Source organism: Chiroxiphia lanceolata, chromosome 3 (genome assembly GCF_009829145.1).
Source record: "Chiroxiphia lanceolata isolate bChiLan1 chromosome 3, bChiLan1.pri, whole genome shotgun sequence".
NCBI lineage: Eukaryota > Metazoa > Chordata > Aves > Passeriformes > Pipridae > Chiroxiphia > Chiroxiphia lanceolata.
Genome location: NC_045639.1, coordinates 8,940,423 through 8,968,285, shown reverse-complemented (window position 1 = coordinate 8,968,285; position 27,863 = coordinate 8,940,423). Strand labels below are relative to the sequence as shown.

The following is a 27,863-nucleotide window of genomic DNA, read 5'->3' as shown; positions in this document are numbered from 1 at the left end:
ACTTGCGGGGGGTCTGTGCCAACTGGTGCTCAGCACAAGTTAGTGCAGAAAGGGCTGCTCCAGCCTGCTCCAGCCAAGGTTTGAGTATTTCCAAGGCTGAAGCCCTCCCTTGCTCTGTGACAAGTTTTTCCTCTTATCCACTGGGAATTTCCTTGCTGCCACTTGCCCCCCTTGCTTCATGTCCTGTCAGCCAGCACCTCCAGGAAGCACTGGGCTCCCTCTGCAGACGGAGCTCAGCTCCCAGCAAAGCAAGCCCCATTCCCTGAAGCTCTCCTCATCTACCATGAGCTCCAGCCATTCTAGTGGAATGAGAGTGCTCCCCACTCTTATCTGCAGGACAGTGTAACATCCAGCCCACTCAGGGGCTTGCAGGGACCTTTCCAAGCCTACAGCCACCATCAGCAAGCAACAACTTGAGGTCAGGCAGTGAATACCTAGTGCTAAAACCCCTGTATTTTATTCAGAGACTACATTAAGTCCAGGCCAGCTGGAGCAGCAGTGTGCTGCTGCCCTCCAGCCAGCACCCCTCACTGGGGAGGGGCTGACACCCCAACAAGCAGCTGCCTCCAGCCCTGCGCTTTGCTGACAAACTGGATGCAGTTTGAGTCTTGCTCCCCTACCAATGCCTTGTCACCCATGGAGACACTCCTACAGCTGCCCATAACCGTGGGATTCAGCTTCCTCCCCAGGAGGAAGTCATCCATGCTCCCAGCAGCCACCATGTGCTGCACCAGATGTGAGGGACCCACCACCCTCCTGGCTGAGCAGTGCAGCATTTCTATCAGGCTTTGGCTCAGGAAACTGCACAGCCACTATTTCCACCCAAGCTCAAAAGAAGGGGGCCCAGGAGGCATCAGAGAAGAGCATGTGGGTGTCTTTTTGGGCCTGTTCTCATCACTCCTCTAGTCCCAGCTTTGCTGAGCATTAGCAGGCTGCAAACTTCTGCTGGATGAGTCTGTACCTGAGCAGCTCCTGCTCAGAGACTGATGGCTGCAACCTCGTAGCAGCCTGCAGAAAGTCTTCCATTGTCAGGATCAGAGCAGAGCTCTCGGTATCCAGCCCTGCATGAGAGAAAGAACAGGAAAGGGCTGAGAGACAAATGCAGGGGTGGCTGGCAAGATCCAACAGCCCTACTCTCCAGCCACCAGAGACTGCAATGAAAACCTGTCTCACTCCTTCCCCCTGAGGCCAACCACTGGAGGTGATGACCACATCTGTAGAAACTGCCTGCCAGCCAGTAACCCAGAGCCCAGCATTGTGGTTTCAAAGCTGATGAGGGTCTTCTCACACAGCCCTCACACAGCAGTGGTAACTCTCTGCTCTGCCCCTGTGCTGGGCTGCTCCAACACATGGAACAAGTAAGGGCAGGGCTCCTACCTTCCTCAATCCATTCCACCTTGCGTTTGACAGCGCACATCATGGCGTCTGAGCACAGCGCATAGATGTCTGCTCCTGTCAGCTGAGCTGGGCATTTTTCTAGGATGGTGGTGAGATTCACAGAAGGATCCAGTTTAAACCTGCCAAGAGAGAAAAATGCAGGTGTAAAAGCCACATAAAAAACAGACCAGGAAAGCTGTGACAGCCAGTGTGACTGGGCAGGAAGAATCAGAGTACTCATGTTTAGCTGCTTCTGGACTGTGCTCTGCATGCTTAAAAAAAAAAGTAATAAAAAAAAATATCAAAGTTTATTGTTTTTTTTCAACATAGTCACCTCTCAGAAATTTCCCTGCAGCAAGGTCTTCTCTGCAGAACCAAAGGCAACTTTGAATCACAGCATCACAGCACAGCATGGTCTGTCGGGGTTGGAAGGGACCTTAAAGATCATCTGGTTCCAATCCCCCCCGTCATGGGCAGAGACATCTTCCACTAAATGAGGTTGCTACCAGCCCCATCCATCCTGGCCTTGAACACTTCCAAGGATGAGGCACCCAAAATTTGTCTGGGCCTCTCTGGTTGTGGGTACTTGTGACTGCTGTTAGCAGTCTTGGAGCCATGGTGCAGAATGAACTCTCTAGAACACCATCTGTTTATGCACTTGGTGCTTGACTTCTCACTTAGATAAATTAAGTGCTCTGCATGCCTGGGAACAGCCTACAGCCAGGGCTGCGTAACAACATGTTTAATTACAGACAGTACAAACCACTGTAACACCAAACCATCCCATCAGAGCCATGCTGCAGACAGCGAGCCTCCTTCAGCATGACCAGCACACTGATAGCGGGCACAGCTGCCAAGACACATGGTGTGACAAGCTGCTCACCACCAGCCCACGCTCTTGCCTCTCCTACTAACTTATTATCACAGGCAGCAGCAATCACAGCTATCCATGACAGAGTCGAGTCCTTGCAGAGGCAGAGTCACAGCCACTCACCAAGCTGTGGTGGGTGGTTCATCTGCACTTAAATGCAGGGCTTGCCTCTTCTCCCTTAAGAAATGCTCTCAAGAGCTCAGAGCAGCTGAGGAAGCAGCCAAACCCTGCTGCTCAACAAGATCCCACACAATCAGAGATTGGAAAGACACATGGAGCACATGCTGAACACCCCTGAGCATCACAGGAAGAGAGGCAGTGTGATGAATGGAGCTGCCTTCACCCTTGGATCTGCAAACAGCAGGGGAATTCTTGCAGGATGCAAATGGGAGCTTCCTGCCACGCAGCTGTACTGCAGTCTCATGGCACTGTTCAGATTTGGCTGAACTCCTCAAGAAGAGCATATGGGCACAGTGGCTGGAAAATTCTACTAACCGCTCCACTTGGATAGCCAGGCTGAGCTGCTCCCATCTTGTAGGAAAACCAGTCCTAATTCTGCTTCTGGAAGTTGCTCTATTCTCTTCCCCTACCTGCTGGCTGTGGGTCAGTGACCGCAAGTGCTGCCCAGGGCTCTGACATGACGCCAAGCTGAAGAACACTAAGCATCAACCCCAGGAAGGCTGTGACCCATTGGAGGGTTGTGGAAGCCTGCTGGGAGAGCACAGGGTCACTCACTTCCTGGTGATGGCACTCAACACCTGCAGCTGCAACTCCCGGTCTTCATTTATGCCCACATAGACCAGCTTGTCAAACCTGTCAGACAAGAGAGGACAATCAAAAACAGGCCAAGGCAAACCTGCCTTGTGTTCAGCCCAGTGCACCAGTAACTGAAGGGTGGCCCCAAGACAGCTCCTTTTGCTGCCAAGTTCATGGATGATACAAAGCCTGGGGAGAAGCAGTCAATGTGCTGGAGAGTAGGGCTGCTCTCCAGAAGGACGGGCAGGCTGGAGAAATGGGCTGACAGGAACCACGTAGGGTCCAACAACAGCTGATACACAGTTCTGCCCCAAGATGGGCAAGACACAGGCTTGAAGACCACCTGGGGGACGATTCTGCAGAACAGGCCAAGGGGACCAATTCCTCCACCAGTCTGGTGTCACAGCAGGTCCCTTATTGCCCTGCTGTGCTGTTAGGGCAGTAAACCAGAGTGGTGGGGAGAACAGGCTGTGGTATCTTGTGCTGCTGCTACAGCCACAGGCACTGACCTCCTCTTGGCTTCCTATCTCCCTCATAAGCCAGGGCCAGGGACCTTTAGGAACAATCTCTGGGGAAGGAGCATGGTGGGGACACAGTCCATCCAGCTCATCCCTGCCTGAAGAGCTCTGGGAAACTACCCTGGAGCAAGGCTGGGTAGGATGTGACATACCTGCCTGGCCGGAGCAGAGCTGGATCCAGGAGGTCAGGCCTGTTCGTGGCTCCAATGACAAACACATCTCTGGTGGAGTGAAGGCCATCAAGCTCTGCCAGGAGCTGTGAGACAACTCTGCAGGGAGCAAGACAGGATGCTCACAACTAGGCCTTGGCAAGTCACCCACTGTCTCCCTCAGCCACCAAGGCAAAGAGGAAGAAGCGAGTCCACTGGCAGGTCCATTTCTTGGACTTCAGCTTCTATTTCTCCTCCCTAAAGAGCCCTGACAAAGCTATCCAGAATTCTCTGACAGCAAGCATGTGGGTTCATTCCATAGTGAATCCAAACCCCTGGTACCCAGACAGTCCTTCAGGTCTGTGCTCAGCTCTGAACCCTTTCAGTATGGCCACACAAGCTTATACTTGCTATCTAACATTGGCAACACAGGCCAAACACAGACAGGCTTGTATGGTTGTGGCTGAAGTTTCCCACTCATATGTGCTGGCCAGTTCTAGCTGTCCTTGCAATGTGGTACTGCCCAGCAAGTCCAGCTGCCCAGCAGTCCATGCCAGGGACACGCTGGCAGGCCAGCCATGCTGCCAAACAGTCACTGAATCAGTGAATGGCTTGGGTTGGAAGGGACCCTAAAGATCAACTAGTTCCAATCCCCCCACCACGGGCAGGGACACCTTGCACTAGACCAGGTTGCTCAGGGCCCCATCCAACCTGGCTTTGAACACTTCCAATCCTCAGGTCAGTGAACAGCACATGTTGCAGATCTAGTTCTGCAGCCACGGGGCTTAAACTGGTCTGGCAAACACGGTATTCCAGTGCTACACAGGCCTCCTGGCACAGGGATATCTCCACCAGGTTCTGGGATCAATGAGCACCACACCCAGTCCATTCCAGAGCTGGTCATATTTGTGTGTGAAGCTGGATGCCAGGAGCACATGTCACTGGAAAATTCTGCAGAACCTCTCTTGGACAAAGAGAAAGACTGGATGGGACTACCAGCTCACCAGAAGAGGCTTGGGGGAAATAACCCTATTTCTGGCTATCTCTAAGCTGTATATACTTTGCTTCTACCAGAAGTAGCTGAAAGGTTTCCCACTGCACTGAAACAGGAGTTAATAGGAGGAGAGCACAGCAGGGGTGTGAAGGATGACCTTGGAGAGACCAAAGGGAGCACTTGGCAGCCACAAAAGCACATGGAGGAGACTGTCTTAACCAAATGTTTGCACAACAAGATTGGGCAATTGGGAATCTAAAGCAATGCAAACACCAGTACTAATGTTCAGAGAGAGGAAACAGGCCATGCTCCCTTAAGGGAGCTGGGAGGGGAAAAAGTAGAGAAAGAGAGGTGGGATGGACTCTGCCTTGCAGAGCCATCTTATGCATCCCCCGCAGCTGAGGCAGGTATGCTGCTCTCCCAAGGACACGTGATGCTCACTTACCTATCCATGACACCCCCTGAATCTCCGCTTCGGCCACGACTTGGGGCCAGGGAATCCAGTTCATCAAAGAAGATAATACAGGGAGCAGCTGCCCTGGCTCTGGCAAACACTGGAAGGAGACAGCACAAAAGGTGAAAAAGACTTGGAGGAGCAGTCAACAGCAACAGGACCTGCTACTCTCCCAGCAGGGAAGAGTTGTGGATGGAAACCTGATGCCCACTCTATCACCACCAACAACTGCTTCTGCCTGAGTGGCTCAGTAGAGCAGGGACAGGCAGCACCCAGAAGGATGGGCCCCGAGGCTCAGCTGTGTCTCTGAGAGGCTTCTGTCCTGTTGGGAACACCAGGGACAAGAGCAACAGGAGCAGAGAGCAGGAGGGCAAACAGCAGCGAGGCAGGGAATGGACTGGGTGTAGGAGACAGTTGGGTACATGCCCTTGCTGAGAGCTGTGGGTGGGAGTTGAGAAAAGGGGTTTAAGCACTACGTCCTTCCCTTCAGCACTACAGAAAAGCCCAGTCTTCCCATATGCAGAAGCAGAATGCATATCCTTACCATTGCGCACATTCTCTTCGCTTTGCCCGACATACATGTTGATGAGCTCTGGCCCTTTCACGCTGTGGGGCAGAGAGAAGAGGGAGTCAGTTAGAGGATGCCCATCCCCTGCCAGGAAAAGTCAGTCCTATTGTGTGACACCCCCCCCCGCTCTTCACCTAAGGAACGTCATGGTGCATGTTGTTGCCACAGCTTTTGCCAGCAAGGTCTTCCCTGTCCCTGGAGGCCCATACAGCAGCAGACCAGAGCGGCACAGACCCAGCGACAGCAGCTCTGGGTGCTCCAAAGGCAACTGGATAGTGTCCAGTATCTCCTTCTTCACCTCTTGTAGCCCACCAACATCCTGCCAGGACACCGAGGGGATCTACCAAGAGAGGGAGAATCCTTGTCAGCACCTCTTCCTGAGCCCCGAGCATGCCTGGGCAGCTCTTGCTCCAGTATCCACATTTCTCCACTTCCGAGCTTTGCAATAGGGAAAACAAACTGCACACATGCCCAGCCATGCTGCACTCACAGCATGCACCTCATCTCCAATCCTCCATCACACCTCATATCATCTGTCAGCGAAAATACCCTAGGGAAATTATCCAGCAGGGTTGCCTGCAGCTTTGTGGGGGGCAGTCCTGCTGCAGACAGCCCTTATGATGCATGAGGGAAGGTAAAAATTAAGAAAGAACAAAAAATTAAAAAAAAAAACCACCTGGACGTAGCAATTATGAGCTACTTGTGTTCAGGGCATCCTGCTCACGAAGGCAATGAGATTGTGCAAGGGCTTCACACCTTCCAGAGCGGCAGAATCTGGGCTGCCAGGACCTCTGTGATGTAAATGAGGATGTGAGAGACATCCTGTAGGACAGTGTAGGGAACACTCGCTGCTTTGGAAAGGGGAGATGCAAGAGCAAAGTCCATGTATGCTGACAAGAAATAGATAGGGATAGGGTCAGCTGCAGACACGCAAGGGTCATGGCAAATAGAAGAAAGACAGCAAACCTGAGACGGGTAAGCCATGCCACTTTGGTTATTTTGTGCTGAGCAAAACAATCCTGGAGGATACTGCTGCTCTGCTCACGGCTTTAGAAATAGCTGGAATGCCACAGTCTGCATGACACATCCTCCTGAGAGGCAGAGCAGTTCTCCTGGGAACATGCAGAGAAAGCAAAGCCCCAGAACACCTCCTGCCAGCTGTTTGCTGGGTGGGGAACAGCTGCCAGCGCAAATGGGGAGTTTAAAAATAGGCTAGGGCAAAATTCTTTCCCCCTCAGCCAGTTTGGAACTCCTTCCTTTGCTACTTGAGATTATGTTATCTCATGCTATTTCTCTAGCTGTCCAACAAATCCACCAGGAAAATCAGGTAAAACAAAACAAAGATTTCCAGAAAAGAAACCTTTTAAAGCAAAAGGTCACAGGCACTCCTTCTGCGGTGCCAATGAATGGAAGAGCTGCCCTCTCCTCTGCATTCTTTCTTATACTGCCTCACTAGAAAGAGCTCTACAGACATCAGCACAGGAGCTGGAAAACTGCAGCAAGGTTGTTTTCAAGGGAGCATCCTGTAAGTCTAAGACATGTTGCAGACACTGCTAGCAACTGGAGGTTTGGAATTAGTGTCCTCTAGAAGGCTCAAGCTTTAACTGCAAACAAATATGTGAATAACCAGGAAATGCAAGCAGGGAACTGAAGGCAATGTATGTTGAGAGTATCCAGGTCTGATAATGGGCTTTCTGAACTGCAACCAATTATTAAGAAATTGATAAAGGAATGTAAAATACAAACAAAATTAGCTCCCATTCACACAGCTCACTGCTGTGTGAATTATGGTTATTTGCCTCACAGTGAACTTGGCAAACACGTCAAATCAGAGCTCACTTCAGTTTCTAGTAAATTTATGCATTAATTAAGTGCTGGAGTAGCTCCTGGGCAATGACATCAGCAAGGTGTTTTCTTGTTAGGGCAGACTGCAAGTGGGTAGTTGGGGAACATGTCACAATAACTGCTCCAAGGCCAAGGTTTCCTGTCCTGTGCAGAGCTCAGCTGTTTGCACTCATGGGTGTGGAAAAGAGGTTCTGATCACTTTTCTTGGTCCTAATACCACATTACCCAGCAAAAACTGTCACCCCAAATGCTGTTTCTCTGGGTGCCAAGCTGCCAGAAGTGGATCACACCCCTCCTGAGAAAGCTGACTCTGCTGGTTTTCTCAGATTCTCCATGTCGCTTTACCTGAAGAACTCCCAAACTCTTCAAACTGCTTGGCTGTCAGAAAAGCCCATGCCAGTCCAAGCAACATCCAAGGCCAGGGATCAAGTCTAAGGCTTTTCACATGTGGAAAAACTCCCTCACCAGCCTGTGCCACAGCCTCTCAGTTCCCAGAGGCCAGGTGGCTGGGGAGACCTCAGCAAGGCAGCCGGCCTGCAGCTGCCTTTGCCTCTTGCAAGGCTGAGCTGCACAGCTAGAACCCCTACGGTACCAGCCAGCTGAGTGGTCTGCAATTAGTATGGCAACGCCTTCCCTGCCAAATTCAAAGCCAAGAGCCAAAAGCACTAGCGGGGGAAAGCCCAGAGGGGACTGTTTCCCATTCAAAGCTGGGGGAATACATGGAAGGACACAGCAGGAAGCAACATACCAGCACACAGCCACCTTGAGCCAACAGCTTCTGCAGAACCAACCCACTTCCTGTGCCCCAGCATCCTACCTTCGGGGCTCCCACTGCCTGTGAATGGGTGTCATGCAGCTGGTCCAGCGCAACACTAAAATCCTCCTCAAGCACTGGGAACCCAGCAGTGCAAAAATCTCTCTCCACTTCTTCACTCAGTCCGCCTGGAAAACTGGGGAAAGAAAAGGGAAGGACTCAGGCTCTGCCCCACTCCTGGCATTATCGGGCTGGTTGCAGCCCCTGCCCTCCCCCACCTCCTGCCCTCTTGTCTGTGCTACCTCAAGGCTTGGATGCGGGTACAAGCAGCTCGGCTGCTGTGGGACAACAAGGCACAGAAATCTCCCAGCACAAAGCCCTGTGAATGCAGAAACAAAGACCATCAGTTCAGCCACTGCTGAACCACAGCTCCATCTAGGCCATAAAAGGTGTATGGGGAAAAATTCTTTGCAGAGATGTTCTTTGAACCTCTGTGCCCTGGTTAAAGGCTCTAGCTTCTTTTTTTTCTATTAGCTCTGTCTTGTAGCCGAGCTGAACATCAGACAGCACCTCTGCAAATGGTGTGGAGTCCTTAGGCTCTAGAAATCTGCACTTAAAGCTGATATCTGAGGACCAGGATTAACCACTGAAAAAGTTGACTGGGCTGTGGGAATTAGCCCCTTTCTCCAAGGCCAGGTGTGGGAGATGGGCCCAGCACTCCAAGCCTGCCCATCTCCACATGCTGCTGTGGTTTCACTCACGGCAGTCTTACGGGCCAGCTTGGATAGGCTCACTTCTTTGCCCAGAGACAGACTAGCAGTCAGCATGCTCAGCATCAACCTCCTCCGCTCTTCTGAAGGGGCTTCAATTTTCACCTCGTGAAGGAAAGCACTCTGCAAGTCTGTAGGAACATCCTGGGGCTTGCAGGTTGTGCCAATCACCAGGACAGGATGGCTGTTGAGAAAAGGGGGACAGTGTATGGTCTCAGCTCTGTGGAAACTTCCCTATTACACTGCCATCACATATGCCAACTCACTGTCCAATGGCTAGGCCTTTTTCCAAGAAATACACACATACTGGCTGAAGTGTCTTGCAGCCACTCTCCTCCAGCTTTCCCTCGAACTACTTTGTGAGCTCTGTCTCCAAGTCAAGGCCCTTCAAGTGACATCTTATTTCTTCACTTGATGTCTGCCACCCTGCTACTTGTCATCAGCCTCAAGATTCTCCTGGAATCCAGCTCCCTTCTGGAGTCCCTGATACCCTTGGCATGTCTCACAGCAAACACGCATGGTTTGCTCATCTGAACAACTCAGGAACCAGCTTCAGACAACAAAGCTTCCTGACTGCCTCTGCCATTAAGCTGGAAAAACAAGGGACTTCTGAAGTAAACAAAACGAGTCTGGGAAAGACTCCACTGGATTAAAAATAAAACAGGATACGTTAGCAATGAGTTACCTTGAGGTAACAGTGATTGCTGCCCTAGGAATGGCAGAAGCGAACAACTACTCAGATGCCCACAGCAAACATGCAGGGTCCATACCTCAGTGCTGGGTCTCTGTCCAGGAGCAGCTGCCTCAGAGTAGCAATGACCCTGGCATCCTCTCTCAGCCCATCTCGGTCTCTGCCAAGCACTTCAATGTCTTTCAGCAGGAGCACACATGGATGGTACTGCTGGGCCTGGGTGAAGGCCATCTGTACTTTCTCTTCTGTGGCTGCACTGGTATCACTGCACAAACTAACGCAATCAACCTGTGAGAGAGACCACACAACACAGCTTGCAGAAGTTGCAACATGGACAGCTGGAGGACCAAGGACAATGTTCACTGCCACAAAGCCTTCCATGGGCAATTCACAGGTCAAAGGAGATCTAAGTGGATATTTCCCAGAGGGACATTCAGGTCATATTGAAAATAGACACATTCAGGACTCTCTGGCATGGATAAATGGCTGTTTCTTGCTTCTCTGCAAGAGGTGGGGTGGACAGGAGAGTCTTATCTGAAAAAGGTGAGGCAAAGGGATCAGAGAAATCAATATGGTGGATGTCACGGCTCAGCAACCTTAGCTGGAAGGGATGGGAGAGCTGTGGAAGACAGGTGTCTTGGAGGAACAGTGCAAAGAGTAGAGAAAGAGACTCAGGAAACTGTTCAACACGTGATGCACAGGCTCAAAGTGCAAGAGGAAGGTAGAAGGTGAGGGTATGTGTCGGGGGGAAGTTATAGGTGGCTAGAAGCCCAGACACTGTTTACAAAGCAAACACTTCATGAAGTCATACAAGCGGAGAGGTGACTGGTGAGCCTTGAACAGTAGCCTGAACACTGCTGGAAACAGGCAGTGCTGCCTCCTGGTGCTGCAAGGTTGTGCTGGGAGAGCCAAACCATCTCTGGGATTCCCTGAGCCACATCCCCAAAAAGGATGCTTGGAGCAGGGAGAATAGCTCAAGAGCAGACATAAAGGGTAAAGATAGGGACATAGAGCAGAGGAACTCCTGTGCTCCACATACTATAGAAAAAACCCAGGAGTTAGGGTCATGGCAGGCCATATGGCAGCAGTATCTCTATGCAAGTACAGAAAGGCAGAGAGAAAGGACAAAAAACTGTTGATCAACAAGTGGTAGAGATTAGAGTGGGGAAGAATTACTGCGTCCTGGTAGGACAGCAGATCGAACAGTCAGAGAAAGGGAAGAGCAGGCAGAATGGTAGCACGAGCATTGCAGTCAGTGAGAAAGGGAGGGGAGAATGTAAAAGCTGGGATAGGAGAATAAAATGGACAGCAAATACCTCTAGCTTCAATAGTAAGTGTGTTAGTCTTTAAAAGCACCACACAAGGCCAAAACCAGAGTTGTTGCCTTGCACACACATCCCACTAGAACCTGAGGCCATCTGACAGGACAGGGCAGTGACAGAGTGCTCCCAAACACATCCTACACATGGATCTGAAGGTACTATGAGATCTCTGCAATCTTGTACTGGATCCCTCAGATCTCTCCACTCCTCAATTTCCCAAAGAGCATTTTCAAAACTCAGGTAGACTGTATTGGTCAAGTTACTTTCTGAAGGTTTACGGAACAGGACTTCTTGTTGCAAAAACTACATATACTCTTCGCAAGTAGTGAAGTCATCCCAGAGTGTGCTAATTTGATCCTTCAATCTAACCAGCTACAGCTTTGTGCCCCTTGAAGAATACTTCTTGTTTTCAGCAACTGCCCTTTCCCTGCTGTTCATCTGTTTTGTCTTCCATTCATTTTTTTCATGGCCATCTCAATACAATCTGTGCAGTGGCCTCGTGTTGTGGCACAGTGTCCCTCACGTACCTCCACAGCAGACGCAACATTTCCTTATCTTGTCTGATTCTTTCTTTCTAAAGAAACCTCATTTTGATGTCATTCCCCTTTCAGAACCAAGCACTGCTATGGAAAATCTGGGGGCTTTTTTGCTCTTGGCAGGGGTGGGGGGAGGGTGGTCAGTGTGAACACAGTTACAGGGCAGCTCATGTACAGGCTGAGAGATTTTGAACCAGGTCTAGCATACATGCTGACATGAAACCAAGGGCTGCTTTTACCAATGGCTGCTTTTTTTTTCTAGCCTTCCCACTCAGATAAAAAAGATCTCAGCATCATCTGTGCCTCACTTTCCAACGTGCATTTTGCCCAATCTATGCAGGAACAATTGAAAACAAACACCCAATGCCACTGCAATTCCTGCTCTCATCACATCTCCAATTCAATTCCAATTCTCCAATCTCAGTATATTTTAGTTCCTGCCACCCGCTAGGGTACAGTTTCAACTCAATGCCCTGTCAAATGACAGGATATCAGTCTGCTGAAACACAACTGCGTATGGCAGTACTTGTAAAGTACATCGGCCTGACAGCAACAATAGCAACAGTCAGTGAAGAAAGGTACAAATGCACACCCCGGACAAAAAAAATCTCTAAATTACTGATTCTGGAGCACTGCAGGGTACACTCCAGAGGAAACATCTCTTTGTGCTTATGCTCGAGCTGCGAAGCTCAGCATACTCAGACTCCTTTTGTCTGTGTGTATGCATGAAAGCAGCTCCTGGGTAGGCTCGTGTCATGGCTGCAGCAAGGGTGTTGGTATGTCTGACTTAAAGAACATTTCCATAACTCTTTGTATGTTGTAAATCCACCCATCAACTGCCCACAGGAGGAATTACCTTGAAGATGTGGAGGTTGAGGCAGCTACATGCAGCTCTGACAGCCAACAGTTTCCCGCTGCCGCTTGGCCCCGAGAGGAGAATGCTGGTGCTGCTGCTCAGAGCACTTACCCTGTAACAGACAGGGAGTTTTCCCAGTGACCAGGGAACACAGTCCCACCTCTTCCAGGGCTCATTAGAAGGAATTCTAACTCACCGACTGTTTAGGTGAGGACGAAGAGCATCACAGAGCTGCTTCACAACATCAGAAAGTCCAGCAGGAGACAAACTGCTCCAAAACTCATGGCTGCTATAGGTTGGGGCAGATGGGACAGCACTGTTTGTTGAACCCACCTGTGAGAAAGGAAAAATAGCACTCTGTGGAACATCACCCAAGTAAAGACAGGTATCAAGCGACAAAGTCTGTCCTGAAATGCCATTTTTCAATGGCAGGAGACATAAGCCTCCCCAGGTACATTCATCATCCATAGTGCAGTCTCAGCCTCCTTATTTCCTGTACACCCTCCCTGCTCTCTACTGACATCTTACCAGATAAAGAGAAGTATTCTGGGTGTCCACCAGGTAACCCTCAGACTGCTCGCCTTCCACCATGCCTAAAATCTTCTTCACTTTGAAATAAAGCTCTGGCCACCTAAGGGAAAAAACAAGCAGTCTAAATTGCTGAGTGAAGATCTTGAAGGCAAGAACAGTACAGTTGTCAAGAAGAAGACAGCTGAAAAGAACAGGTAAGCAGAGATACTCTGCCTTCTCACAGAACCCACAAGGATACCTTATGGATCCTGCTGGATCTGGCCAGACAGACCAACAGTACTGTCAACAAATACAGCTTCTGCTGGTGGCTTCAGCGCACAAGTACAGCTGTACTAACCTTATTGCATCTACCTAAGAGCTCAAGATATTCTCTTTTCTGTCATCACTTTCTTCATCACAACTCCACAGATTCATCTGCAGCGTATAAAATCTTACAGCTATGAAAGTCTTCTCTGCAGGCCACAGTCTAGGACTCACCCAAATACCGTGAGAGCCTTACAAGCATCCTGCCCTGGACTGGAACCGAGTAGTATTGCAACATGACTCTGGCGCATCCTGCATGAATGGTCCAAGGCAATTCCTTGCACTGCACGCCTCAGTTAACTGTGCTAGTTCCCTCAGGGACACAGCTGAAGCATTTACATTAACATCGGTCAAATGTCACTTTGAGCACCTCTATTCTGATGCAAAGGTGACCTTCTCCCATTTAGCACAGAACCATTTCAAAGCCATATAAGCAAAACCAAGAAAGGCAGAACTGGTGGCAAACAGAAAGTTATTCTAACGTGAACTCTAAGGGCTTATATTCACATTTTGATGTTTGCCCGGCTTCCACTTAGCTTTCTTTTATGTGGCACTGACTGTCCTCAGATCACCCCTTCCTCTTCACTCTTTATCCCCATCAGTTTCTCTACCTCTTTTTCTCCTTTCTTCCCTTCATGACTATTTGGGTGAGCTAACAGAGGCTTCCCTCTTAGCTGCAGCCCTCCATAATCCAACAAAAACACTTCCCTCTTCCCTGTAAATTAAGAGACAGATAAACACTAAACTCCAGGGACAGATCAGAATGGAATAAACTGTCTCAAGAGAGTCAATAGTGGAAAAGTGTCTTTGCTCTTCTGGTACCATGTAGTAGAGCCACAGTTTGTTGACACCTACCTTAGGAACTTGTCTGCATTTGCTTCTATAAATTCAGTATTTCCAAATGTTGGAACACACAGGATGTCTCTCTCCTGGGCCAGCCTACAAAAAACCCCAGAGTTTCACTGGTGAAAGAGAGTAAATCCTTCTGGTTGTGTGTCTTCCCTGCCCTGTATCACACGTGTTTTTACAGAAAAGAATGTACCAATTCATACCTACTCACTCCTTGCCTGTAAATAAAGCTATCAATAGCCACTGAAAGATTTGGCATACACTGGATGAGAGCAGGCACACCCAGATTACTAAGGGGAGCCTTCTGGGAATGGTATAGAAGATGAACATCCTTAGAGTGTCTCATCCAGACAAAACATCCTCCTTATCCATGGAACAGCTAGGTATAATTCCAACAGATAGCCTTGACAGTCAAACAAATGATACTCATGTGCAGGTGTCAGGAGAGAAGATGGCAACATATCCAGCTTCCTGACTACTCCATTCAAAGCTGAGAACCGAGATTACAAACATGGCCCAGAATGGAGGTTTGTGGGCAGCACTTGCAAGCCCTTGGACTGGATGGTAGATCATGAGGATACTTGAAGATGACTTCCGAAGGACAGGACAAGAGGTGTTGCATGCAAGTGGAACACACTCATTAGAAGATAGTTCAAGGTAATATCCTAAAACTACACAGCACCTGCACTGAGGATGCTGATGATGCACATCATCAGTGTGTGTCAGATCTGGGTGCCAAAAACACGCAGCAAGAGTGTATCTCATGAGTATGCCCCACGAGCAGACACACGTGCCCACCCCACAGAGCTCACCGGGGCGTTTCGAAGTGCCTGTAGAGCACGCGGCTGTAGCCTCCCTGGGCGCAGTAGGCCGGCGAGCAGATGATCTCTAGGTGCAGCTCTTTGGCGAAAGGAGGCACGGAAAGCACAGACCGGCTGCCCTTCCCATCCGCCGCGCCGGTCCTTTCGTACCTCTGCAGAGGGGACGGGCCGAAGCGTGAGCCCCCGCTGCCGCCGGCCCGCTCCCCGGGGTGCCCGGCTCCGGCTCACCTGCAGGCGGAGATGGGCGGCAGCAGCGGGGTCGCAGCCCAGGTTAAAGGCCAGGGCGGGGTCCAGCAGCGCGGCGCCGTCGGCCGGGCAGCGGCGGGCGGCCCGCGGGTACTCCCAGGGCGGCGGCCGGGCCAGCAGCGCCGCCAGGTGCTCGCGGGCCGCCCCCTCGGCGCCCACCCGCACCCACTCGCCCTGGAACAGCCCCAGCGCCAGCAGCCCCCGCCGGCTCACCCACACCTCGGCCCCGCCGCCGCCGCCCGCCCCGCCGGGCACCGCCCGCAGCCGCGGGCCGGCGGCGCCGGTGGCGGCGAAGCGGGAGACGAGGGGCGGCGCGGCGGGGGCGCGGCCGCGGGCGGTGCCCGGCGGGGCGGGCGGCGGCGGGGGCGCGAGGGCGGTGCGCGTCCCGCTGCCCAGCAACCCCTGGAGCGCCGGGCGCGCCTCCAGCACCAGCGGGCCCGGCCCTGGGCCCGGCCCCGGCAGCGCCTCGCCCCGCCGCGCCAGCACCGCGCCGCCCGCCGGCCGCCCCGCCCGCCCCGCCGCCCCCAGCAGCACCCAGGCGAGCGCCGGCGGGCGCCGCACGGGCCACACGGCCACCCGCAGGCCCGCCGCCAGCCCCAGCCGCCGCAGCAGCGCCCCGCGCAGCCACAGCTCCGCGCCGCGCCGCCCGCCCGCCTCCAGCGCCACGGCGCTCAGCAGCACGGGCTGCGCCCCGCCGCGCCCCGCCGGCCGCACCGCCAGCACCAGAGAGCCGCCCCGCCCGCGCAGCGCTGCGCACAGCGCCGGCGGCGCCAGCAGCAGCGCCGTGGCCGGAGCCAGCTCGGCCGGCGGCGCGTCCAGCGGCCGCAGCACCGCCACCGCCATCGCGCCGCGGGCACGGAGCCGGGGGCGGGCCGGGGCGGAGCCTGGCGACCGCCCGCCCCGCCGAGGCCACAGAGCGGCGGCGCAGAGCGGCTCTGGAGGCTGAGAGTTGTGCAGCGCGCCCGAGCGGCTCCGCTCCTACACCTTCTCCGAGCCGCGTCCGTGGCAGCGACACTCCGTGACGCTGGCCCCGTCCTCCCCAGGCTGCAGCAGGTCTGCAGCCACAGGCTGCGGGAGGTGGGAGAAAGGGGGAATGGGGCCAAAAAGGCGGGCGAGGCTTTTGCTGCTCCGCCACTTCCCGCTCCCGCGAGACTCACAGCAGCAGTGTGGAGTTGGAGGGAATTGGCGCTCAGGGCAGAGCAGGGTGCCCTCGCCAGTGCGAGCCTCGTGAGACGTTGTGGGCTGAATACGTGCCTTTGGCGTAGAAGAATGCACTTGTATTGGTGCTAGTGCTGAACTAACCTTGGATATCATAGAAGAATGCATTTGTATTGGTGCTAGTGCTGAACTAACCTTGGATATCATAGAAGAATGCATTTGTATTGGTGCTAGTGCTGAACTAACCTTGGAAATCATAGAATCATAGAATATCTAGAATATCCTGAGTTGGAAGGGTCACATCAAGGTCATCAAAGTCCTGTTTCTGCCCGTGCACAGGACAACCCCAGTAATTACAGAGAATGCCTGAGAGCATTGTCCAAACACTCCTTGAACTCTCTCAGGCTTAGTACTGGGACCACTCCTGTGAAGCCTGTTTCAGCACCCAACCACCCTCTGGGTGGAAAACCTTTTCCTAATATCCAACCTAAACCTCCCCTGATAGATGCACAACCGTTCCCTCGGGTTCTGTCACTGGTCACCACAGAGAAAAGATCAGTGCCTGCCGCTCTGCTTTCCCTTGTGAGGAAACTGCAGATTGCAATGAGGTTTCTCCTCAGTCTCCTCATCTTCAGGCTGAACAGACCAAGTGACCTCAGCCTTCCTTTTATGGCTTTCCCTCTAGAACCTTCACAATCTTTGTAGCCCTCCTTTGGGTGCTCTCTAATGGCTTTAATATCTTTCCTATATTGTGGTGACCAAAACTGCACACAGCCCTCGAGGTGAGGCCGCACCACTGCAGAGTACAACGAGACAATCACCTCCCTCGACCAGCTGGTGATGCTGTGCCTGATGCACCCCAGGACACAGTTGGCCTATACCTGGAGCAGTCTGGAGACAAAGTCAGAGCCTCTGATCAGTGCCTGTGCCCTCCGCCAGAATCCAGCTTGCTCTGGGTAAGATGCTGCTTGTTATACAAAGTGTCTGCTGGTGATACAAGACCAAAGAAACGCAAACCCCGCAGGATTCTTTAACTGTGGATCCAGACACCCCTATGTGTCGCCTCACAGCTAGACAGGGGTCTGTGGGAATAAGGGGAAGAAGCGACTCTTCTAGTTGCCTCTAGGGCTGCAGCCAGCCTTTAGGCGTTCCTGGGCTGCTCGCCGTGTCCCACCGCCCCTCTCCACACGAGGGAGCGCTTACAAAACGTTCGTGCTCACTTCCTAACCTCCCTGAAAATCCAGCCAGCGATTTGAGAGGATCCGGAAAAACAAAATGCCAGTTAGAAATGAATACTTCTAAGAAGTGTCACCATGAACATGCTTCCGCAAAGGCAGCCCTGCAGCCTTCTCTGTTCTGGGTCCATCAAGGGGACACCTCCTTGCAACCCCTAGATGTGCATGCCTGACAGTCAGCTTCCAAGCCAAGAGATGCCAAATAGTAGCATTTTATTTCTTTTCCCCTTTCCTCATCCCTTCTTCCATGATTGTTTTGGCAGATCCTGTAAGTCCCTGGCTAGTTTGTGCAGTGAAAAAATCTGCATGTGCCAGGGTAGGTGGCAGCCCAGATGAACTGAGGTGAGGCTGCGGCAGCTCTGGCTTCTGAACACTGGCTTTGAATTTATTGACTCCTTTTGCCTGAGCCACATGGGAAGGATCTCTCACCTTGGGCTCAACAAGCCCATCGTTTGTGGCTGAGGAACCCCCAGGGCCCCTCACAGAGGGACGCTCATGGCAGCCAGGCCCTGATGTGGTCACCAAGACTGCTCCTGGGTCTCATATAGGCAACCCCACTGCAGCAGTGGAGATGTGTGCAAGTGGCAGCCACTGCCTTAAATCAGGGTTTCTTCTGTTGCACTGTCATGACTGGGCCAGGTCTGAACCAGCACTGGCAAGAGCCGTGGCTGGGTTTGGCTGCCAGTAACCCCAGCATGGGTCAAATCTGAAGCAACAACAAGAATATACTGCCCTACTCCTGTTGCAGCTCCAACCACAGTGACATATGGAGCACTTCCCTGCCAGGTTTAGCACAGGCAGCTAAGAGGCAAGGGACAACTTACTCCAAGGATTGTCCCCAGTATTGCCTTGCCAGCAGGAACTGAACCTGGGCAGTCACTGTCATCCACCAGTGTGTGCACCCCCACAGTTACTTCCCAGCACATGAAAAAGTGCCTTGGGCCAGCAGCTGTTCCCTTAGCTCCCCCTTCACAGCATGTGGTGTAGTGAGAGCTGGGAGCCTACAAGGCACTACCAGGAGAGTTGTCCGCACCCTGCACAGGGCTGGAACTATAGTGTCTCCCCTTGTAGCAGTTGTTGTGGTGACATGCTTGCTCTCACAGCACTGCACTGGACCCAGCACAAGGCGAAGAGCCAGGCCATCTGCACACAGGCAGAGCAAAAAAAAAAAAAAAAAATTGCAAGCATCCAGTGCCAGCATGGCACAGCCCAAATAAAAGGGTTGCAGATGCTGCTCAGGCAGGATTAGGCCTCCAATGTGTTAAGTCTCGGCTCTCGGTGAGCCTAATTGCTGCTGCAGTAAGCCCTGGCTGGTCCTTTCCTGAACCGTGCTCCCCACAGCCCCCCCAGCAAACATTTTTTTTGCTGTGAAGCAAAAGCTTGTGTTTGCCATGCATATGTTACCCCGGTAAGGTCTGGCCAAGCAGTGGACGTGAAAGGTGGGAAATCTGCACATGCCACTTATTGCTCTGCTCTTCCCAGCAATTGTCCCTCCGCTCTCCCCCTGTGCAGCACAGCTTGTGTGTAGGGAGCCAGGCCCAACAGCAGAGGCAGGAACAGGTGACAGCATCATTATGTGGCCACACACCCCAAGCTGTATTAGGAAACTTTCCAAATTGGAATTACTCAGATTTTAATAAAATCTTTTGATAATTTTCCGTTATGTTTTGGCTGGCAGATGAAACTGGAGGTTTTCCAGGAGAGCTGTCACGGCATGTGCACGGGCCAGTTCAGTAACTGCCACAAGATGTGCCAAAGGGAGGTATAAATTGCAATGCAGAGAATGAAAACCAAAGATACACCACAATTTTATTTATGGATGTGTAATAAATAAATGGTGGACAATACAAGAAGAGCCACATTCAAAAATCCAGATCACTAAAGTGCTTTTAGACACAAATATGGGGCGACCAAGAAACAGCTCTGACATTAACATTTTTTACAGACAATTACAAAATATCTTCTTCTGACAATTCACAAAATTGTTTAATTGCTCTGGGGTACTATGGCTTGCTTTTCAAAAAGGTCTGTTCTATTATGCATAGTGTTACAGGTAACATTCAAGAGTGTACAAAATCATTGCATAAACAAAAATGTCTTTACCCCCTTCTCCCAAATATGAGTTAAGGAAGCTACACAGTGTAAATCCAGTGATAAGGCTGCATTGGCAGGCCAGATCCTCAGAAAGTGTAAACCTGAGTGTTTATACATCCTCAGGTTACACTAGCTTGAGGATGAACCCTACAGTGTTTAAAAACTCTGCTTATCCTCGAGGTGGAAGAATTGCGTGTTCAACGTGGAAGGACTGGCACGTGGGCGCTGTGCTTGGAGAAGATGTCTGTAAACTCCTGCACCATCTTTGCACCTCCGTGTTGGAGGGAGCGACTCCCATTGTGTTGCTCCTGTTTGTGCTCCTGGCTAGCTGGGAAAGTGGTCACAGCCCAGAAGGAAAGAGTGGCTCTTCTCCAGCAGCAGTCCGTGCTGACCACAATGCAGTCCCATTTTCGCACTGCTCTTGGCCCTGCTGGGACACTTCTCCTACCCTCCACCCTGGCTCTGCTGAGAAGTGAACAGCTTGAAAGTGAGGGGACAAGGGGATGTGTGTGCTCAGTTTTAAAATGCCCTGAATTCAGATAGAAGTTCCATTATTTAAGAAAAAATATATATATCAATAAATGAATAAATATTATTATCTTGCCAGGGCTCTGTGAGGTCTGGCCTCCTCCAGGGCAGCCCAAGCTCAGTGGTCCCTGTCGTTCTGCTCGGGGGGGGGTGTCCCGTTGATGCACTGCCTCAGTACACCCCTCTTCTCGTGCTTGGCTGTCCTGGAGAGGTCGATGGCTGTGTCCTCTGAGTCTTTTGCAGGGCCAAGCTTGTCGGAGCCCCTCTGGGAACTGGCCTGCTTCTCTTTGAGTTCCTCCTCCTCCTGCTCCGTTCGCCAGCCATCTGCCAGCTTCTCTTGGCTCTCTGCCTTCCTGCTTACCTCCATGGATTTTTTGTGCATGCCTTGCAGAGGGGAGAGAGCAAAGGCAAGGGTGCTGGTTGCTTATTTCTGCCTGGGACTGCTCATCATCACTTCCTGCACTCCTGCTGCTTCCTTCAAGTTCTCGCTTGCATCCTAGGGAAAACTCTCTCTAGCTACCAGCCTTTCCTGACCCAGAGCCCTGCCACCTGCTCTCTGCAGCCCAAGAGAATGGATGTGGCAAAGTTAGTCCATACCTCCCCTTGCAGTACAAGGAGAGGGGTGGTGTAATGGCTCATCCCTGATTTTGACTGTGTATGAGCAGAGGATAGCTCTAAGGTAGCATTAACGTTATCTTCAGCTTGGGGGGGAATGATGACTTCTTAGACACCTTGCAACTCCCATGCTGCCTGCTAGCACTACAAAGCAATACCTAGCCACATGCAGGCACCTGTCTGACACAGCAGTAAAAGGGTTTCCTAGCTGTTCTTTGCAAGGAGGGAGTGAAAAACCCAGGACACTTGGCAGCGTCCAGCTCAGGGTCAAGACTCTGTTCTTTTCTGGGAAAAGGCAAAGACAGCCATATGAAAGAAGAAGGGCTGTTCACTCCACAGCTGCACCCTAACCCCCCCAGCCCCACGGTCCCACTCACCCAGCAGCCACGGGGCGCAGGATCCCACCAGCCCACTCTTGGCAGAGTTGATGATGGACTCAGGCAGAGGGATGGAATGCCTCACCATGGCCCCGTAGAGGCCATACTCGGCCATCACGCTGCTCCGGCCCCAGCATTTCTCCCGTTTCCGCCACTTGGCTCTTCGGTTCTGAAACCAAACCTTCAGGGGTAATAGCCAGGAGAGCACGGAGGGGTGGGATTGGGGAGGAGACAGTCCCCATGGCCAGGTGTCCAGGGCCCAGTGGGCACAGGGGAATGTGCATCCAGGGCAAAAGGACAGCCATGGAGGTGCATGGAGGGGTTTGGGTGTGTGAATGCGGACACGCAGGCGGCACCAGGAGGGCAGCCAGGGTGGTGTATGGGGAACAGTGCGAGGGAGGGCACACACATGGGTGTCAGAGAGGGGAGGAAGGGGAGGAGAGGGAGCACATGTTAACACTAGGCTGATCGTGACACAGGAGGGTGATTCCAGCCAAAGTCACCCTCCGCTGTGCCTACCCACAGGGCCTCTCTGCCTCATCCACGGAGCACCAACCTCTTCAGGAAAAGGGCTCCATAATGTAGTGACCAGTGATGACAGAGGGTGCTCAGATCCCTCTCCATACCCCCTTCCTGTGTTTGAAGGCTTGAGGGGTGCAGATATAACTGGGTTGCTGCCCAGACCACCATCCTATTCTTAAGCCAATGAGCTGCTCCACAGTGGAGCAGGATCAGGCCCTGAAATGCCATATGTCCCTCAAAGGGACAAGCTAGTGAGCAAGCTAGTGGGACACAGCTTGGCCAAGCAGCTCCTGAATTGCTCTCAGCTCCTGCCTGAGTGGGAGGATAGAGCCAAGCTGCCAGCAGGGAGCAGCTGCTGGGGCCAGCTCAGTCCCCTGGTTCTGTATGTCCATTTGGAGGCTGTTCAATGCCAGTGGGCAGAAGCTGAGCTGCCCCCCAGGCACCCTGAAGCATTTCATTGCCACCACATTTCTACCACCTGCACTCACTGCCACAGAGCAGAAGAGACAGCCAGGTGCTGACAGCCCACAGACTTCATGGGACAGAGAGGACCATCGCTGCCACCTACCTGTATCCTGTCCTCTGGCAACTCTGTCTTCATGGCCAGCATCTCCCGGGCATAGACGTCAGGGTAGTGCGCTTCATTGAAAGCCTTCTCCAGCTCCTCCAGCTGGTGAGCTGTGAACACCGTCCTGCCGAGGGGAGAGCATCCTGTGACACAGTCCAGACGCAAGCAGTGGGGCTGGCAGCCCCCTCCCTACGCTGAGGTTTTCCTCCAGAAAATCCTCCCCGCACCTCTGCTGCAGCCCTCCTTTTTCCTCCCTTGGGGATACCCACCGCCCTAGCCTGAGGATCAGAGGAACAGCGGGAGGATGGTGGCAGCAGCGAGGAGGTGAGAACGGGAACAGCCGGGCTCCCGGGCTCTACCTGTGCCGGCGTTTCTTCCTCTTGATCTGGGAGGTGGACATCTTCATGTCGCTGGCGTCCCCAGACAGGCTGTCCTCATCTGGCAGCAGCATGCGGGAGGGGAAGAGTCACGTTCCCGTCGAGAGCGGAGGGACCAAACCCAGCTCCCCAAACGCGGCTCCAGCCGCCCGCAGGGAGTGGGCCCGGGGCAGGGAGGGGTCCCCTCCCACAGCCGAACCCGGGGCGCCACACCGGTGATGCCATCTTGGGGCAGGGGGTGGGAGCCCATCCTTGCCGGAGGGTCGGGACGGGGAGCACGGGAGCCGATCGCGGATCGGGGGGAGGATGCTGGCTGCGGCCGCAGTGCAAGGTAGCCCCGGCAGCGGCTCCGGACGGGGATCCCCGTGCGCGCCTGAGCGGCCACCCCCGACCCCGACCCCGCTCCCGCTCACCGGAGATGTTCTCCTTGTGGCGGCGGGCGGCAGGAGGTGGCCCGGGGGGCGGGCGGGGGCCGCGGGCGGGCAGAAGCGGCAGAGGGGCGGGCAGCAGGCACGGGGCGCCCGGCCCCCCCAGGCCACAGAGCAGCCCTAACCCCAGCCCCAGCGCCCCGCCGCCCTCGTAGCCACCGGCGGTGGCAGCGGGAGTGGGCCCGGGGGGCGGCTGCAGCTCGGCTTCCAGCCCCAGCAGGTCGGTGATGGCGAAGCCCTTGGACCGCAGCCCTGCGCCTCCCGGCCGCGCCGCCGCCCCGGGTGCCACCGGTACGGGCACCGCCACCGGCCCCGCCGCCGCGCGTCCCCCCGACGGCTCCGCTCGGCCCGGCATCGCCGCCGCCGCCTAGCCCGGTCCGGAGCGAGCACCGCCGCCCGCCGCCCTTTTTATCGTCCCGCCGCCGGCCCCGGCTCCAATCACACCCCGGGCCGGCGGGGGGGCGCTCCCAATCCACGGATTAACGGCCCCTGCCCCCTCCCCGCCTGCACGGGCCCCGCGCCCCTCCCCCGACCCCCCGTCGCCCCCTCCCGCCGTCCCTCCCTCCGCTCCCCTCGGCCCCCGCCCCTTGGTCCTCGCCATCCCCTGGCCGGGTCCCCTGCGGTCCCGCTCAGTCCCTCCCCGGGACGCCCCTCAGGGACTGTCGGGTCCCGGCCCGGTCACCCATAAATGCCCCTCACATTCCCATGGGTTCCCTCCCCCGGTCTTCTTCCAGGAACCCCCTGCTATGTCCCTATGTCCTCATATCCCCTCTTCCAAGGCCTGGCACTGCTGTCCCCAGTATCCCCATCCCACACCATGACGCTTCAGCCCCACTTCCCAGATGGGACATTCCACCGGGCTCAACACCCCAAAGACAGAGATGGGAAAAACCAGGGGTTATGGAGCAGGACCCTCCATGACCCCAGGTGTCTTGTTACCAGGGCCAGGGCCACCTCGAGGTGCCTGGCCTCTGTGCTCCCTTTTGCTCCCAGATTCTTGCACCTGGGCTGCAATTTTTTTTCCCCCTTCCTTTCATCTGTTGATGGAAATGATTTACAACCGGCTTACACGGGCTGCCTGATCCAGGCCTTCGTTGGATGGTCAGATTAACTGAGGGTCCTTCTGATAAAGATAATTACGAGGGGACTCCGCATTAACTTTGCATTATTAAAGAAAGACCCAAATCTCCCCTCGCAAGCTGTTCCTGGGATTAGTAGAACAATAACTTTCATTTAGGATAATTGCCGTGGCCGGCGCTGGGGGCTGGCGGGGGGGACCCTCTAGACCATCATGCTTGGCACCAAAGAAAGGCAAATGGGTGTGCGGGGAATGGGAGGTGTGGGGTTGTCACACTTCCAAAACCACCAGTTTGGGGTCCCCATGTGCTCAGGATGCAGGGATGCTTGAGGCAATGCCACCCAGGGCTGCTCCCTGCCCAGGCACAGAGCACCCCAGGGTCCCCTTGGGCACCTTCACTTCTCCAGAGTGGTTTTGCTTCAGTTTTGCTGGAATAGGAGACTTTCACTGCTAGGCAGGGAGGATCTGCCACAGTAATTAGAAGCCATAATCCGGCCACCACCCACAACAAATTTCCTGTTCAAGCAGATATTAGTGGTTAAAACCCTAATTTTTGATGTTGTCCCAGAATCAGCTTGATTTCAGCAGTTTACATTGAGGCTGAGCTGTTGGGAGAGATGATGAAGCCTTAAATATGCATATGGCCTTGGCATTTGGAAAGTTTGGGGATAAAGCACATATAATTGCTCCTAATCAGTTTATGAAACATAAAAGCTCAAACCCAAGAGAAAGCCGATAGATGCTGAGATGGAAATAGCGATTAAATCTCCCCACGCTGGCGAGGTGGCCTGGATATGGCGCTGCTGCCCGGGGCGAAGGGTGACCAGGGCTGTGCCACAGGGGATGGTGATGCACCAGATCCTGGGACAGGGCTGTGGGATGGGGTGGGGGGACACACCTGCTGCCATCACTGGCTCCCCCAGCCGTGGTGAAGAGGGGCATCTCCACTGGTCCTTTGGACAATAAATCAGTTAAAGGATATCTTGATATATGCTCATCAGATAGGATTAGCTGGGATTAGACTAATCAGTAAATGTTTCTCTGCTCATTATTTTCCAGGGAAGATTTTCAGCTGATTCTCCGACGCCAAAAGATTATTAATCGCTTAAAGAGCAGAACATCAAACATCGCCCCTTGCTCTAATTTCCCTGGGGTTTGCCTGTGGGCAGGGTGCCTGTGCCAGCCAGCCCGGCAGCCTGAGGGTTCCCCAGCACCCAGAATCTCCATGGGCCTCTACCAGAGCAGCCCAAGGCCACGGCACCCCACCCCCGATGCACTCCCATGTCCCAGGGGTGAGTGCTGCCTGCAGCTGGTGCTGCACCCCCATCCCCTGCTCTCTGATCCCTGCTGCACCCTGCAGTCCTAGGCACACAGAGAGGTGGGACAGTCCCTGAACAATCCCCTCCTCCCTGTGGCCGCTCCACCACCATGTCAGACACCTGCTATGACCTGTATCACCCTGTGGGATGGATGCCACATATGATGGGATAGGTGCCTGAATCTGTCCCCCTCAGATACGAGAAACAAGCCTTGCAAGTTCTTGCAACATTTTGGCAGACCCTCTTCAGCTGAGGATGGCTCCTGAGCCAGCGGCTGCTGGGTTTTTTTGAGTCCCTGTCTTTGTAGGGATATGAAGCTCAGGGAAAGCCCCAGAAGGATGTGGCACTGCAACCACCTGCTCTAGCAATGAGGAGGGGGTAGCAAGGAAAAGGTATTGAAGGGCCTGGTTTAGGGGATTAGTAATGGGATAAGACAGCTTTCACCTCCCTGGTTTAGATATGAATCAGGTCAATAATAAAGGACCATATGACAGTTTCAGGCAGCTTGGGGTGGAAGAGGCTCCTGTGCTCCAGGCTGGATGGAGAATCCATCTCCAGAAGCCCAGCTCTTGCTGCACACTTGTCCATTGGACCTGCACCAGTAGTCACAGCCCGGTGCTCCCTGCCAGCTCCATACCACACACCTGCATCAGCTCCTGGCAAACCAGCACGGGAGCAGGTTGGAGCCTAGCCCCCAGGGATGATGTTGAAGCCATAGCCCTTGGGTGCCTGCTGTGTAGGGCAAGCTCAGCCAGCCTGCTGGTGGCCGTGACGGACCTTGCATGGGTGTAGGGTGGCCCAGAAGTGGAGCGCAGCAGGGTAAGCAGCCAGGTGATGGCAACACAGGCAATTTGGCGGGGGTAGGAGCCTTGATAAGCATGGACAGAAGGAAAAGGGCTTTTCTTCCACCTCCTCCGTGTCCTGCTGGGTATATGGGGATGTTGTGAAAATGTTGCCTCTGATACATGGATGAAAAGGAACTGAGAAACAGCCCATAACTAGGGGAGAAGGGAGGAAAGACAGGTGTGTTGCAGCCAATCATGTCCGTGTTTTGCAAGGCTAAATCCCCACCTCTGAGTTACAGGTGTGCTTCCTCCCCAAAATGTGGGCAATGAGACTTTCCTCAGGCTGCTGCCAGGGCTGAGTGGTGGATTGTGTGTGCACTTCTGGCCAGTTAGGAGGAGACATACTTAATTGCCAAGTATCCTCCATTTCGGGGTGATGGATTTGCAGGGGCAGGCAGCATAGACAGGTTAAATGAATGAGGAAGCCTGTGGTTGCTATACTGCCAGGCTGTGAGAAGTGCTTCATTTCTAGCTCAACTTAATGTGGGTGAAGCAAAAGGTTTGGAGGGTGAGCACAGCCACAGCTGGCCATTCACACCACCTGCTTAGTTCTGTAGCATCGCCAGCCAAGCTTACTGCAAGTGTGTTTTCAGCCCTAATTTGGCACGGGGGATCCCTTTCCGTGTCCCACTCTGCATGCCCTAGAGACATCCCTATTAATTCCTCCGCACAGATTTCTGTCTTAAGGCATTTGCCTTTGATTAAAACCAGAAGAGCAGTCACAGTTTAAGTGGAGTTTAAGAGCAAACCATGTGCCAATGCACAGGGTGCTCACATCTGGAGTGTCGCAGATTTAATCAAACTGCTGGGAAGTGCCGCACGCAGACAGCTGTCACAGCAGCCTGGAGCCCATCTCCTAATTAATTCCTAGCCAACACAGGGCAAACAAATGGCCATCAAGGTGCTACACCTACAACCTTGAATGAAGGTATGACTGGCGGTTGGTGAGCAAGGACAGCTCACCCCACGTATCTCCAGGAGCTATAGGTAATGTAGCCCATGGAAAGCCCTGTTCCTGCTCCTAGGGAGGAGACTACCACCCGTCCCAGAGGTGTAAACCCTTACGTGTGTATGGGAACAGGAGGGACAGAGTGTTCAGGAAGAAACCCAAATGGAGTAGGCACAACAGCTGCAGCTCTGATTTCTGGCTACTCCTTCAGCTGGTGCTTTTTGCTTTCACTCCTTTTGCTTCCCCCACACTTGTTGCTTTCTAGTACCATTTACCTGCCCATCTCACATCCCTGTGGGCAACCCCCTCTTGTCCTATACAGGATGTGTGAGCTGGGACACAGCCCTCCCTGGAGATGCTCTTCCTGGTGGTACCCAGGGCCCTGCACCTGCCATAGGTCTTGGGCAAACTCCGTTTGCTTCCACAGCCTTCCGCAAAATCTGGGCAATGGCAAAACAGGTCAGGTCCAGACTCGGTTCTCCTTGGTGCTCATTCACAGCTCATTAAAGCTAATTGAAATGACTACCAAAGCTGAGTCTATATGGGTGCTTGGAATCTC

General features: G+C 53.4%; 2 protein-coding genes across 2 annotated transcripts; both read right to left on the bottom strand.

The window, feature by feature from the left end:
• Positions 1-431: 431 nt before the first annotated feature.
• PEX6 (peroxisomal biogenesis factor 6) lies at positions 432-16,054 on the bottom strand. The gene is made up of 17 exons (XM_032681311.1): positions 15,194-16,054; positions 14,957-15,117; positions 14,151-14,234; positions 12,990-13,092; positions 12,658-12,794; positions 12,462-12,573; positions 9,827-10,035; positions 9,048-9,240; positions 8,589-8,665; positions 8,350-8,482; positions 5,822-6,027; positions 5,664-5,725; positions 5,111-5,219; positions 3,675-3,791; positions 2,984-3,061; positions 1,378-1,517; positions 432-1,061 (listed from the first exon to the last, which is right to left on the bottom strand). Exons 1-17 carry the CDS (start codon positions 16,052-16,054, stop codon positions 925-927), a joined length of 2,919 nt encoding a protein of 972 aa, XP_032537202.1. The 3' UTR covers positions 432-924.
• A 3,345-nt stretch (positions 16,055-19,399) lies between these two features.
• On the bottom strand, positions 19,400-23,468 carry VSX1 (visual system homeobox 1). The gene is made up of 5 exons (XM_032682515.1): positions 23,099-23,468; positions 22,668-22,746; positions 22,309-22,432; positions 21,219-21,399; positions 19,400-20,610 (listed from the first exon to the last, which is right to left on the bottom strand). The coding sequence occupies exons 1-5, from the start codon at positions 23,466-23,468 to the stop codon at positions 20,345-20,347; spliced, it is 1,020 nt and encodes a 339-aa protein (XP_032538406.1). The 3' UTR covers positions 19,400-20,344.
• Positions 23,469-27,863: the final 4,395 nt, after the last annotated feature.

Bases quoted from the DNA above. Each gene is read 5' to 3' on its own strand.
- VSX1 (XM_032682515.1), bottom strand. From the start codon at position 23,468: ATGCCGGGCCGAGCGGAGCCGTCGGGGGGACGCGCGGCGGCGGGGCCG. The intron at 21,400-22,308 runs GTAGGTGGCAGC...TTACCCCTGAAG, and splicing joins TGCCAGAGGACAGGATACAG to GTTTGGTTTCAGAACCGAAG. The intron at 20,611-21,218 runs GTGAGTGGGACC...CCCCTCTGCAAG, and splicing joins CTGCGCCCCGTGGCTGCTGG to GCATGCACAAAAAATCCATG.
- PEX6 (XM_032681311.1), bottom strand. From the start codon at position 16,054: ATGGCGGTGGCGGTGCTGCGGCCGCTGGACGCGCCGCCGGCCGAGCTG. The intron at 12,795-12,989 runs GTAAGATGTCAG...CCTTTCTCACAG, and splicing joins AGAATACTTCTCTTTATCTG to GTGGGTTCAACAAACAGTGC. The intron at 8,666-9,047 runs GTGAGTGAAACC...CTGCATTCACAG, and splicing joins AGCTGGCCCGTAAGACTGCC to GGCTTTGTGCTGGGAGATTT.